Source organism: Spermophilus citellus (genome assembly GCF_964194105.1).
Source record: "Spermophilus citellus genome assembly, chromosome: 9".
Classification (NCBI taxonomy): Eukaryota; Metazoa; Chordata; class Mammalia; order Rodentia; family Sciuridae; genus Spermophilus; species Spermophilus citellus.
In genome coordinates, this window is record NC_138191.1 from 104,121,918 (window position 1) to 104,136,198 (window position 14,281).

A 14,281-nucleotide genomic window follows, 5' to 3' on the forward strand; every position below is an offset into this window, starting at 1 on the left:
ATACAGACTATTCACATACTTCACTTGAGAAATTGGACTCTAGGACAGATTTTTTTAAATGTTTTTTAGTTGTAAATGGATCTTTTATTTTATTTATTTATTTATTTATTTATTTATTTATTTATTTATTTATTTATATGTGATGCTGAGATCGAACCCAGCACCTCACACATGCCAGGCAAGTGAGCCACAACTCCAGCCCCGACAGATTTGTTTTTTGAGTAAAATATGGTTTTGTATAATTATGAACCAATTGAGGGAAAATATGTGTATGTGTGTGTGTATATTTCTTAATTTAAACATTTTTTCTTTTATGTTTTTTTCCCTTATTAAATTTTAATGGGTCTCTAATATATATATTTAAAATTTTTTATTTGTTCTTTTTCATTATACATGAAAGTAGAATGTATTTTGACATATTATACATACATGGAGTGTAACTTCCCATTCTGAGGTTGTACGTGATGTGGAGATCTGGTCGTGTATTCATATATGAACATAGGAAAGTAATGTCCAATTCATTCTATTGTCTTTCCTATCTAATATATCTTGTTCTTTAAAAATTCCTATCCAAAAAAATATAAAATTCCTATCCATCTTTTTAAAAATTTTATTTATTTATTCATCTTAGTTGTTTATGAACCTTTATTTTTTTATTTATTTGTAGTGCTGAGAATCAAACCCAGTGCCTCACACATTTGAGGCAAGCGCTCTACCACTGAGCCACAACCCCAGACCTTCTTATCCATTTTTGGCAAATCAAACTCCATGTTGAAGCTGTCTTCCTTGTCCTTTCTTCTCTCTTCTCTATTCTTTCCCACTACCAAAGTGGTGCTTCTTTTTCTTTTTTTTAACCTTTACCATTTTAACCATTTTAAGCATACAGTTAGTTCCCTGGCATTAAGTGCAATCACATTGTTAGGCAATATCACTATCATATATTATTATAACTTTTAATCTTCCCCAACTGAAACTCTGTATCTATTAAATATTTACTCACTTTTCTCTTCTTTTTTAGCCTTTAGCACCATTCAGCTTTCTGTTTCTATGAATTTGACTATTCTAGGTACCGCATATAAGTGGAATCATATTTGTTAAAATAAATAATATCCTAATGTGATATATACACATTTTTATTCATCTATTCATCTAGATATGTGTACTTGATGTACGATTGGATTATTTTTATCTTTTGGCTATAGTGAATAATGCGTCTATGAACATTGGTGTATAAATATCTTAATCCTTTAAATTATTTTGCATATAAACTCAGAAGTGGAATTGCTGAGTCATTTGGTAATTCTGTGTTTAATTTTTTTGAATAGGTCTTAGTATATATTTCATATTAAAATTGATCAAAACATTTTAAGTTTTGTAGTAGACAATAAAGAGGTCTATTGTATTTAATGCCATTTAAATTAATATTTTAAGATCATATGGTTATACTATAATTTAGTGGTCTTTTATGTCCTGCCATTTATTTGACTGTTATAATGTTATTCCTAAACCAATCTGCAAAAAGAATTTATTGTCAGTATAAATTTAAATTAGAGAATATCATATTGAAAGATTGTGAACTTAAGTGAATTTTCCCCTCAGTTTAGAAATAGCTGCCACTGTGGCTTAAATATAACCTTTCTAAACAGCTGCTGGTTTTCCCTGACCTGCCTAAGAAAGCCCTTAATGCTTACTGAAAGTACTATCCCCTCTAGGTAGTTGAAATCTGGAAGAGTTAGATTTCACATCACTAAAAATCAAAACAGAAGGAGTACACTAGGGCAAGGAACTAAATGTCTTCTGGAGGTCTCCATGATTCTATAACCTTAAATATACCATCTCCAACTAGTCTAAGTAATATCATGTGAACACAACTAATGCTTAAGTGTTTTCACTTTTTTTTTCTTTTTTTTTATTGGTTGTTCAAAACATTACAAAGCTCTTGACATATCATATTTCATACATAAGCTTCGAGTGAGTTATGAACTCCCATTTTTACCCCAAACACAGATTGCAAAATCATATCAGTTACACATCCACATTTTTACATAATGCCATACTAGTAACTGTTGTATTCTGCTACCTTTCCTATCCTATACTATCCCCCCTCCCCTCCCCTCCCATCTTCTCTATCTACCCCATCTACTGTAATTCATTTCTCTCCTTGTTTATTTTCCCATTCCCCTCACAGCCTCTTATGTGTAGTTTTGTATAACAATGAGGATCTCCCTCCATTTCCATGCAATTCCCCTTTTCTCTCCCTTTCCCTCCCCCTTCATGTGTTTTCACTTTTTTCTATAATTCCTGTAATTCTATTCTTCAGGGAGGAGGTAAATGACAAATTACGGGATATGCCAGATGGTACCTTCTTGGTCCGAGATGCCTCAACAAAAATGCAGGGAGATTATACTTTGACTTTGAGGTAAGTACTTTTCGGTCTTTTGGCTATTGTTCTCCTAGCATTATTTTAGTTCAGGGTTTATAGAGAGTTCTGTATTTTATTTGAGTTATTTATAGGCATATTTTTTCATATTTTTATTTAATTCAGATACATAAGTTTCAGTTGTTTTTTTTCTTTTTTAAAAATTTTATTTCTGTACATTAATATTTGAACATTTATTTTTATTTATTTTTTTAAAATTTTTTTTAATATTTATTTTTTAGTTTTCAGCAGACACAACATCTTTGTTTGTATGTGGTGCTGAGGATCAAACCCAGGCTGCACGCATGCCAGGCGAGCGCGCTACCGCTTGAGCCACATCCCCAGACCCATATTTGAACATTTATATAAAAATGGCAATTTTTTTGTATAGCAAAAAATGAAAAGGCTAAATCCCTAAGTAAGGGAATAAGAAGAATACAGTTGACCTTATTAATGAAGTGTAGAAATCATGGGAATAGCCTAAGGTTATTGATGAATTTATCCCTCCAATAACCCTATTGTTTTCCTTAATGCAATATTTTTTATACATATATATATATATTTAGTTGTTGATGGACCTTTATTTTTATTTATTTATCTATATGAGGTGCTGAGAATCAAATTCAGTGCCTCATCACATGCTAGGCAAGTGCTCTACCACTGAGCCACAACCCCAATCCCTTAATGCACTCTTTAGAAAATACAACTCAGCATAATTTTGGCTGACAATGACATGTAAAAGATCATGTTCTCAGCCTGTGCCATGTCTTTCATGTGGGAACATTAGAATCTCTTAAATGGTAAATGTATGTCTTTTTTATACTTCTAGAGATGGATATATATATATTTATTGGACACAATATCTTTATTTATTTATTTTTATGTGGTGTTAGGGAATGAACCCAGGGCCTCGCCTATGCTAGGTGAGTGCTCTATTGCTGAGCCACAACCCCAGCCCGAGATGGAATATATATTAAAAATGGTTAAGAAAACTGCATTAGCTCTATATCCATATTTAACTTTAATAATTAAAATAGTTAATTATAATAAAGATTCATAATTTGTTTTTGTAGTATGTATTATTTATTTTGTTAGCAATGCTTGAGGTTGAACCCAAGGACTCATGCATGGTAGGCAAGCACTCTACCACTGAGTCATACCTCAAGTCCTTTTTATTGTTGCTCAGAGTGGCCTCAAACTCCTGGGCTAAAGTGCTTCTCTTGCCTTAATCTTTCAATAGCTGGGATTACAGACATATACCATCGTGCCTGGCTTTGGAAAAAAGTTGATTTTGGGAAAAAGTTTTTTTTTTTTTTTTTTAGTACCAGGATTGAATCCAGGGGTGCTTAACTACTGAGCCACGTTCCTACCTTTTTAAATATTTTATTTAGAGAGACAGGTTCTTACTGAGTAGCTTAGTGCCTCACTAAATTGCTGAGGCTGGCTTTGCAGGATCCTCCTCTCCTGCCTCAGCCTCCTGAGCTGCTGGAATTACAGGTGTACATCGATGCACCTGGCTAAAAAAAGCTTTGAAAAATGATTTAAATACCACATGAAGATGCTATTTTACATCTAGATTCCTAATTACACATAATTAAAAGCAACATTTTTTTAAAAAAATACTTTTTTAGTTGTAGATGGACACAATACCTTTATTTTGTCTTTTTTTTTTTTTTTAATGTAGTGCCGGGCATGGAACCCAGTGCCTCACACATGCTAGACAAGCGCTCTACCACTGAGCCACAACCCTGGCCCAAAGCAACAACTTTATTTTGTTTTATTTTTTAAAATTTGCTGAATAACTTATTTATTTATTTATTTATATGATTGAACCCAGTGCCTCACATATACTAGGCAAGCATTCCACCAGCCCAACAATTTTATGTCTTACAAATGAGAAAAAGCCTGCAGAGTTTGTATAACTTACCTGAAGTTGTAGTACTTCTTAGGAATAAGGACAAGCAAAGTATCTTCCTCACTGCTTTCTAGTCTTGAGCTACCTTGAAAATTTTATGCTGGAGTCCTACAACTGGAAGAGATCTTTAATATTTCCTAATTCACCTGGCTTTCTCTGGATGTAGAAATTCCAAGGAATAGACCAACTCTAGATAGGGCAGAGAGATGGGAGGGAAAGTGAAGGATAGAGAATTAGCAAGGATGGTGGAATATGATGGACATCATTATCCAAAGTACATGTATGAAGACATGAATTGGTGTCAACATACTTTATATACAACCAGAGATATGAAAAATTGTGTTATATATGTGTAATAAGAATTGTAATGCATTCCACTGTCACTTTTTAAAAAAAATCAATTAAAAATAAAAGAAACTCCCTGAATAGTATTTCTCAAAAAGAGCCATGTGATCTTCTGGATATGGGGAGCTAGCATCTTTCTTTTTAAGTTATTTATTATTGGCCAGCTGTAAAATAGATAGGATTATCTATATACTAATTACTGTGCAAGGATTGGGAATATGGATCTGCATAAGGCAAAGTTTTATGTTTAAAAGTTTATAATACAAGTGTGTTGTTGGAAAAGATGAAAAATACACTGTAGCTTAATGCAGTATGCTAAGTATTATATCAAATTCTTCCTTTAACCCCTGGTAATCATTATTCTACAAATTTGACTATTTAAAATATCTCAAGGAGAATCATACAATACAAAACCTTTTGTGTCTGGCTTATTTCTTCACCATAGTATTTTCAAGCTTTATTCATATCAGAATATCATTATTTTTAAGGCTGAATAATATTTTATTGTATATATATAACATTTTATTTATTCATCAGTTGATATACATTGACAAGAATGTTTTAAGATTTTCATGTATCTAGCATAACAATTGGACATATAGTATGTGGTCAGTAAATAATCTGAATGGACAGATTAAATAAGAGAAAGACAAAGAGGGTTCTCAGAGAAAATAATAGTTGAGTGGAGTTTTGATAGATCTTGCTAGAAGAAAAGTAATAGTGTTAACTGAATTTAATAAATGCTAATAGTTCAGTACTTGTTAGTCTGCAGGGCATCCAACAATGAATTAAAGTGATCTGAAGGATCACTTAGGCTACTGAGGACAAAGGGATTAAGAAAACTGCTTTGAATGAACTACAATAATAGGAGAGGTTCAAATAATATGCTTTGGGGATTGAAAGAAGAAAAGGGTTTATTTTGTTAAGAGAATATAGAAAGCTAGCCTCCATGGAAGAAATTGCATTTGCATTATAGCTTGAAGAAGGAAAATTCTTGGATATAGAGAAACTAGGGGAGGAGTTGCAGGAATAGATTACAGTAGAATAAAAGATATAGAGATAAGAAATTACAAATATGCTTTGTGAAATAGAGTCCCATTTGGTTAGAGGGTAAAGTGTGTAAAGAGGAGGAAGTGATAGGGGATAGAAGATTGGAAAGGGGTCACGTTGAAAAAGGCATTGAATTCTAAAATTTGGAGTTTGTATTTAATATTATAGGTAGGCAGGCAGGAACTGTTGCATTTTTTTGGCAGGGAAGTTGTGATCAGATTCAATTTTAGTAAAAAGAATAAAAGAGGGATACTGTAAAGGAGGCTTTTATAAATTAAGAGATAGTGGTGATTTAGAGTAGGATTTATTCTTTAATAATTTAATAGTTATTGAGTACCCATAGTATTCCAGGTACTAAACAAAGAAAATGATGAGAAAGACAGACATGGCCTCTAACTTCTTGTGTGTATATTCTTAGTGAGGAAAGAGGGCTGAGAAGAAGATAAAATAGATACATTAAAAAAAATGAGCTCGGCATAGTGGTGCATGCCTGTAGTCCCAGTGACTCAGGAGACTAAAGTAGAAGAATTGCAAGTTTGAGACTAGCTTTGGTAACTTACTGAGACCCTGTGACAAAATAAAGAAATAAAAAGGGCTGGGGTTGTAGCTCAGTTGTAAAGCACCCCCTGGGTCCAGTCCCCAATATCGCCTCATACACACCAAAACAGAGAGGCAGGGGAGAATACTTCATAATATATGAAGTACAATATAGGGAGCACATATGACAAAGAATATGGGGCTAGGGAGTTTAAAAAGGTCTTAAGGGGAGAACTGGTAGACTAGAAAGTCAACCAGAAAAGTGTTCCAGGGAATGGGAACAGAAATGTAAAGACTCCAATTTTGAAAAAATTTGATAGGTCACATGAATATAGAGACAGTTTTGTGGTTGGTTTATAGTGTGAACCATAAGTAGTAGGTGATGAAGTTGAAAGTAAGAGGAAACAAGATCTCAGAAAGCTTAATGAGCCATGGGAAAGAATTTGAATTTTATTTCTAGGTGCAAAAAAAAAAAAAAATAGATAAAAAGCTTCAAGCAGATGAATCTGCTAGGCTTAAACGAAAGTACCATTTATAAAAATAGGAAAATTGGGAGCAGTTGTTTTATTGAAAAGAAAGGATAGGGGGCTAGGATTGTGGCTCAGCGGTAGAGCGCTCGCCTTGCAAGTCTGAGGCCCTGGGTTCAATCCTCAGCACCACATAAAAATAAATAAATAGGGCTGGGGATGTGGCTCAAGCGGTAGCGCGCTCGCCTGGCATGCATGCTGCCCAGGTTCGATCCTCAGCACCACAAACCAACAAAGATGTTGTGTCCGCCGAGAACTAAAAAATAAACATTAAAAAAAAAATTCTCTCTCTCTCCTCTCTCACTAAAAAAAAATAATAATAATAATAATAAATAAATAAATAAATAAAATAAGGGCACTGTGTCCAACTACAGCTTAAAAAAAAAAAAAAAAAGAAGAGATAGATAGATGTTGATGTTTAGCTATTCCAAAATTGCCAGGTAAAAAAGTATCAAGGATATAGCTAGAAATGTGGGTTTAATGCTTGGGAAAGAGTATATGACCATAAAAAGAGCCAGGTACACTATGTGTAGAATAAATGGGATTTATTTATTTATTTGGCAGTACTGGGGATTGAACTCAGGGCCTCACATATGCTAGACAAGTGCTTTACATTAAGCTACATTCCCAGCCCCATAAATGGGATTTTAAAGAAAGAGTGTATAGTGGGAACATAGGGTAGAGACTGAAGAAAAAAAAATTGAGGGAATGACAGTATTTAGATCAGGAAGAAGACAGGAAGAATAGTTTGAGAGGTTGAAAGCAAAAAATAGTGTCATCAAAGCCACGGGAGAGCTCAGGAAGTTGAGGTAAGAGAATCGCAAGTTCAAAGCCAACTTTAGCAACTTAGTGAAGCCCAAGCAACTCAGTGAAACTCTGTCTTTAAATAAAATAGAAAAAAGGGCTGGGGATGTTGCTCAGTGGTTAAGCACCCTTGGGTTCAATTGCTGGTATCCCTGCCCACCCCCCCCCAAAAAAAAAAAGTCATGGGAGAATGAAATACTAGGAAGGGGGAGGGCTGGGGTCTAGGGGACAGAGTCTGGATTTAGCAGAAGTCACTGGTGATCCTCAAACGAAAAGAATGAGTGAAACTAGACTGCAGAGAATAGGCAATAAGGAAGTGTTTTTTTTTTTTTAGTTGTTGATGAACCATTATTTATTTATTATTTATATGCAGTGCTAAGAATCGAACCCAGTGCCTCACACATGCCAGGCAAGCGCTCTACCACTGAGCTACAACCCCAGTCTAAGGAAGTTTTTTAGTTCAGTAACTGATATTGTTTAAATCAGTAAATAGTATTCATTATAGAAAATCTGGATATTTAACAAATCTTTAAGACTCTCTTATCTGCTAGGCATTGGTCCAGATAGTTGAATACCAGGAGGATATTTTCCTCTATTAAAGTAGAATGAAGTGAGTGAGACACACACACACACACACACAGAGACACACAGAGACGTACATATTATTAAAAATTCACCATTCCTTAATTCCTCCATGTCTTCTCTTTTTGCCTCCTCTGTTTAGAGTCCATGGTCTGTTATTAAAATTACTTTTGTTAAAAGCTATGGGTTTGGTGGCACACATCTATAATCCCAGCTACTTGGAACTACAGACTGCTTGCTTGGAAGGCTGATGGATCTCTTGAGCCCCTGGGCTTGAGGCCAGCCTGGGTAACAGTGAGAGTCTGTCTCAAAACAAAAAATTATTTTGTGAGTGAACTCTCAAAAACTTCCTCCTCTCTCCCTGCATTATAGTTACCTAGACAAATTCTAATACTTCTTAAATTCAACTTTGCATGTATTCCCTGCCTATACCTAGACAGCTCAATGTAGAAAAAAAAAAAAGCCATACTGACTGGTCTTACATTGAATTCTTGACTGCTAACTTTAAGTGGGCCACCACCCAGCTTAATTTCTGCATTTCCATAATTCATTCATCCTTCCACTTTCTTAGGTGACAATTTCACACATTCTTTTTTTTCCTCTTAAATCAATAACTCTTTCCCCTCTTTAATTTAATTTAAGAAGTTAACTTCCTCTTTCACTGAGAATTTAGATTCAGTCAGAAGAGAACTCCTTCATACTCCTGTTGCCATTAGATATCAACCTATTTGCATATTAGTGTGAATAATCTGCTTTTGTTTTATTCTGGTGGATGATTGTTCCAGGTTTTCCTTCCTTCCTTCCTTCTTCCCTCCTTCCTTCCTTCCTTCCTTCCTCCCTTCCTTCCTTCCTTCCTTCCTCCTTCCTTCCTTCCTTCCTTCCTTCCTTCCTTCCTTCCTTCCTTCCTTCCTTCCTTCCCTTCTTCCTTCTTCCTTCTTCCTTCTTTCTTCTTTCTTCTTTCTTCTTCTTCCAATACTAGGGATTGAACTGAGGGGCACTCTACCACTGAACTACATCTCCTTTTATTTTGAGACAGGGCCTTGCTAAGTTTTAAGGCTGGCCTGGAACTTGTAATCCGTTTGCCTCAGTCTCCTGAATTGCTGGGATTACTGGCGTGTACATCAATATACTTGGCTCAGGATCTACATTTCTATTTGTAAGCTGGATCCTGTCCTATCCCTCTAATCTATTAGAGGATATCACTCTAGGAATGATCTTGTCTTCTTTTTTGATCAACAATTTTTGTCTCTGTACTGAATCATTCCCTTTAGAATATAAATATGACATGTTATCTCCTATTTAAGAATAATAATCAAGTTCCCTTGACCATATATCTCCTTCCACATTTCTCTCTTGTTTGCAGCAGTATTCCTTGAGATAATTGTCTGTGGGCATTTATTCTTCCCTTTCTTTCATTTTCTTGAATTCATTTCAGCCAGGCTTCTATCCTCATCTTTCTACTAAAACCATTTGGTCAGGGTCACTTAGTTATCTGTACTTTGCCACACTCAGTGATCCTTGGACCTGTTTATAATTTCCTCTTTGTGGAAATGTTTTTTCAAAAATTTATTTTTATGTTGGCGAGGACATAGGGGAAAAGGTACACTCATATACTGCTAGTGGAGCTGCAAATTGGTGTAACTACTATGGAAAGCAATATGGAGATTCCTCAGAAAACTTGGAATGGAACCACCTTTTGACCTAGTTACCCCACTCCTCAGTTTATACCCAAAGGACTTATATCAGCATACTACAGTGACACAGCCACATCAATGTTTATAGAAGCTCAGTTCACAATAGATAGCTAAATTATGGAACCATCCTAGATGGCCTTTAACAAATTAAAGAAGTGGTATATATACATAATGGAATATTACTCTCCTTAAAGGAGAATTAAATCAAGGCATTTGCTAGTAAATGGATGGAAACGGAGACTGTGATGCTAAGTGAAATAAGCCAATCCCAAAGAACCAAAGGCTGAAAGTTCTCTCTGATATGCCGATGCTAATTCACACTGGGGTGAGTTAAAGAAGAATAGAGGTACTTTGGATTAGATAGAGGGGTGTGAAAAGAGGGAGAGATATGGGGGTAGGGGTGATAAAAGAATGAATCAGACATTATTACCCTATGTGCATATATGATTACATGACTGGTGTAACTCTACATCATGTACAAGCAGAAGTATGAGAAGTTACACTCCATTTATGTATGAAGTGTCAAAATGCATTCTACTGGGCTGGGGTTGTGGCTCAGTGGTAGAGAGCTTGCCTAGCATATGTGAAGTACTGGGTTTGATTCTCAGCACCACATATAAATAAATAAAATAAAGGTCCATCAACAACTAAAAAAATAAAAATAAAAAAGCATTCTACTGTCATGTATAACTAAATAGAACAAAAAAGCATAGCAACTAGATTTTTACATAAACATAAAAAAAATATAAGAAAAAAATTGATTTTTAGGATGTCACACTTTTACTTTATTAGTCTCTTGGTCTCTTGCTTGTTCTTTCTCATATCCCTGATCACTAAACACTGGTGTCTCCTGGGGTTTAGACCTTGTACCTCTTCATATGTCCAGCTATTATCAATTTCAAATAACACCTACAGGCTGACAACTCCTGAATTATCTAGTCCAGACCTTACTTCTGAACTTCAGACTCTTTTAAGGTTACTATATCATCTGCTTTTGAATGTTCAATAGGCATCTCAAAAAAAGTTCTTTTTTGTAACTTTATGCCAATAAATAAATGTCATTTTCATTATTTGAATTTTTAATATAAAAATGTTGAAATCATCTTGTTTCTTTTTCTCATTCCCATATTTTGAGGACTGTTTAATCTTTGATAAAATGAAAGATGGATGTATGTTCCTCAAGGTCCATGAGATCATGAACTAGAACAGCATACTGTTTGTTTATCATTGTATCTACAGTGGTTTGTATAATTCCTGGTAATAGTAGATGTTAAATTCATTTGTTTGAATGATTGAATGCCTTTTAATTTTAATGGAGAGACCAGCTTGAATTTATTGTGAGTAAATGTAAGTGTACACACCTATAGTAACTATATATGATTATGTGTTCCCTCTAAATAATATTTTCTAAGCAATAATTTAAACTAGTCCATAGGTTCAAACATACCGTATTTGACTTTTCACAAATTCCAATGTCTCATTTATCGTTATAATGAATAGCATGACTTAAACCATATGGAGGCGTTATTTTTTCCATTAGGCTTGTATGCTGTTCAAAGTTGAATGGGAATGGTACAGTATTTTGCTATGCTGTAAGGTATTTATCTGCTGTGGTTTTAGATTGTGCCATATGATACTTGTAAAACATTGCTATTTTAAATTTTGGTTATAAATTATCTTTCAAGGTACCATTTGGCTAGGACTCAGTAAATAAAGATGGTCTGAGCAATTTAAGCATCAAATTACATCTGTGATATACATGACTCTTCAAAAGCTATGCTTTGTGAAGCACTTAAGTAACTTGAATCATTTACATATTATGATAACATTTAGATATTCATTTCCAAGTATTATAAACAAGTATAAAAGGTAGTATAAGGTGCTAGATCAGTTACCCAGCCATAAATCATTCAAGGAACTTAATTATGTTTGTGCATTAACAAAACACTTGAGTATGTTGGTGATTGTGTGACAATGATTATTATCACCTTCATTTAGAGATGGCTGCCAAAAAACAGAGCTGCCTATCTTTAGGTCCTAAAGAGTTTGTCTCTGTCCTAAAAAATATTGGTAGAACTTGATTACTTTTTATTTATTTATTTTATTACTTTTTATTTATTTATTTGTGGTGCCATGGATCAACCTAGGGCCTTTGGTGTACTAGGCAAGCACTCCACCACAGAGCTACATCTGTAATCTTTGGTAGAATTTGAATTAGAAGCTTCATTCAGAAAAAGAACAAAAGATACAATTTACTTATTTTTCTTAAGTGATTTTTTGGGGGCTAACTTTGTTGATTCTGAATGTATAGAATGTTGATCTTTAATAACCAAGGTATTTATGGGCAAAATAAATATATGTGAAAATAATATTATGTATACTTTCACATTCATAATTATGTGTATGCCTTTTCACTGTCTCTAGCCTTATGAACATAGTAAAATTTGTTTATTATGTGAACCAAACTTTCTGTCTCCCTATGAAAGTAACATTTCAGTAGAATTTTGGGGAAAAATCAACAGTTGTTGTCTTGTTGTTCACAGGAAGGGCGGCAATAATAAGTTAATAAAGATCTATCATCGGGATGGTAAATATGGCTTTTCTGATCCTCTGACATTTAATTCTGTGGTGGAGCTCATTAACCACTATCATCATGAATCTCTTGCTCAGTATAATCCCAAACTCGATGTGAAGCTTATGTACCCAGTCTCCAAATACCAACAGGTATGATTACAGAAGTTCTTGATAATTATTGAGAAAGTCATTATTTAACCTCATTTAATTCTATTTATCAGTCAAAAAAGAAATCTAGTCATTTAAAATTTCCTACTTAATATTTTAGATATTTCTTAGATATATTTGAAACATTTTGTGGCTACCCTTTCATAATAACCCATTACATGTGGTTATTAACTTTATATGCTTCCCACTTATACTTCACTTCTTTTTTTAAAAAAAATTATTTGTTCTAATTAGTTACTTCTTAATTTTTAAAGTCCTAATGATGTTTATGTGATTTAAAGGCTAATCTTAGTGTTAACAGAAGGATTTAGTGCTTTTGTATGCTTGATCTTAATGTGGCTTGAACTTCTAAAGCTAAAATACAATTTAAAAACCTATAGACATGGAAGAACTTATGTCAGAATTGTTAACATTTTTTCTTTTGTTTCCCTGTGTAGGATCAGTTGGTAAAAGAAGATAACATCGATGCAGTAGGTAAAAAACTGCAAGAGTACCACTCTCAGTATCAGGAAAAGAGTAAAGAGTATGATAGGCTATATGAAGAATATACCAGAACATCCCAGGTTAGTATATTTTTGTTGTTTGAGCTAATGGGTATACAGTGTTAGAGTTACATTATATTTTCTATAATTCTCTTGAAGATCTTCTGTTGCTTTTTTATTGGTTAAGGGTATAATTTTGTATCAGTTAGTATTAATAATGCCTTTTTTTTTTCTTCTTTCTTTTTCTTTTTTGGAGCTGGGGATCTTATCAGGGGTATTCTACCACTGAGCCCACTGAACTACATCCCCAGCCCTTTTTAGTTTTTATTTTGAGACAGAGTCTCAACAAATTACTGAGACTGGTCTTAAACTTGTGATCTTCTTGCCTGAACCTCTCTAGTAGCTTGGATTACAAGAAAATGCCACTGTGTCTGGCTATTTACTTAGTATTAAATGGTTGTAAGTGATTAAAAAAATTAAATGGTTGTAAGTGAATTGATGTGTATGGGCAAAGAGAGACCCCCATACAAACACCCACTAAATAACTCTTTCAAGAACTTAACTGTGATTTTAAGAGAATTTAGGATTAAGAGAGTTTTTTTTTCCCCCAAATTTGTTTGTAAGGTAATGAGAACGAGCCATTAGACAGGGAAAGTTGATAATGTAAAAGGGGCTGGCTAATGTGATAAAATGAAGTACCTGAGAAAGAGGAGGTGAGACATGTAGCACCTGTAGATAAAGGGAGAAGATAGAGAAAGGGCACAGATACAGGTAGCTTTATAGTTTTGGTGGTAGATGTAGAGGCATTGTGTATGGGGGAGCTGCAGTTTTGATTGTGATTTCGAATACTTTTCCTTTTGCTTCCCTACCTACCAGTACATATACTGGTGTTAGTAGAGTCAAAAATTTGGGTGTTTTCTTTGAAGATTCAGGGTCAGAGCTTTATGGGTAACTTTTAATCTTACAAGGGAGTCAAGACCCTCCATAATTTAAGAGTTGATTATAATTTGAGAGTTGTAGAATCTGCAGCTAGATATTTAGATATGAACATTCCAGTGAGTGTTTAGTATTATCTGAATATGTGTGATATACATGCAACTTTATGGCCCATCACAAGTTTCTAGCTTCCCTCATTTGCTAATCCTCTTATCACTAGTCCCACTGAGTAATTATTGATCCTGGAA

General features: G+C 34.2%; 1 protein-coding gene across 3 annotated transcripts in view; it reads left to right on the top strand.

The window, feature by feature from the left end:
- Positions 1–14,281, top strand: part of LOC308656285 (phosphatidylinositol 3-kinase regulatory subunit gamma) — an 83,745-nt gene that overhangs the window by 45,386 nt on the left and 24,078 nt on the right. For all 3 annotated transcript variants that reach the window (XM_081307223.1, XM_081307224.1, XM_081307225.1), the window contains exons 4-6: positions 2,321–2,419; positions 12,417–12,597; positions 13,053–13,178. In XM_081307223.1, the coding sequence (XP_081163349.1) occupies positions 2,321–2,419; positions 12,417–12,597; positions 13,053–13,178 (406 nt within the window). The remainder of the gene's footprint in view (positions 1–2,320; positions 2,420–12,416; positions 12,598–13,052; positions 13,179–14,281) is intronic.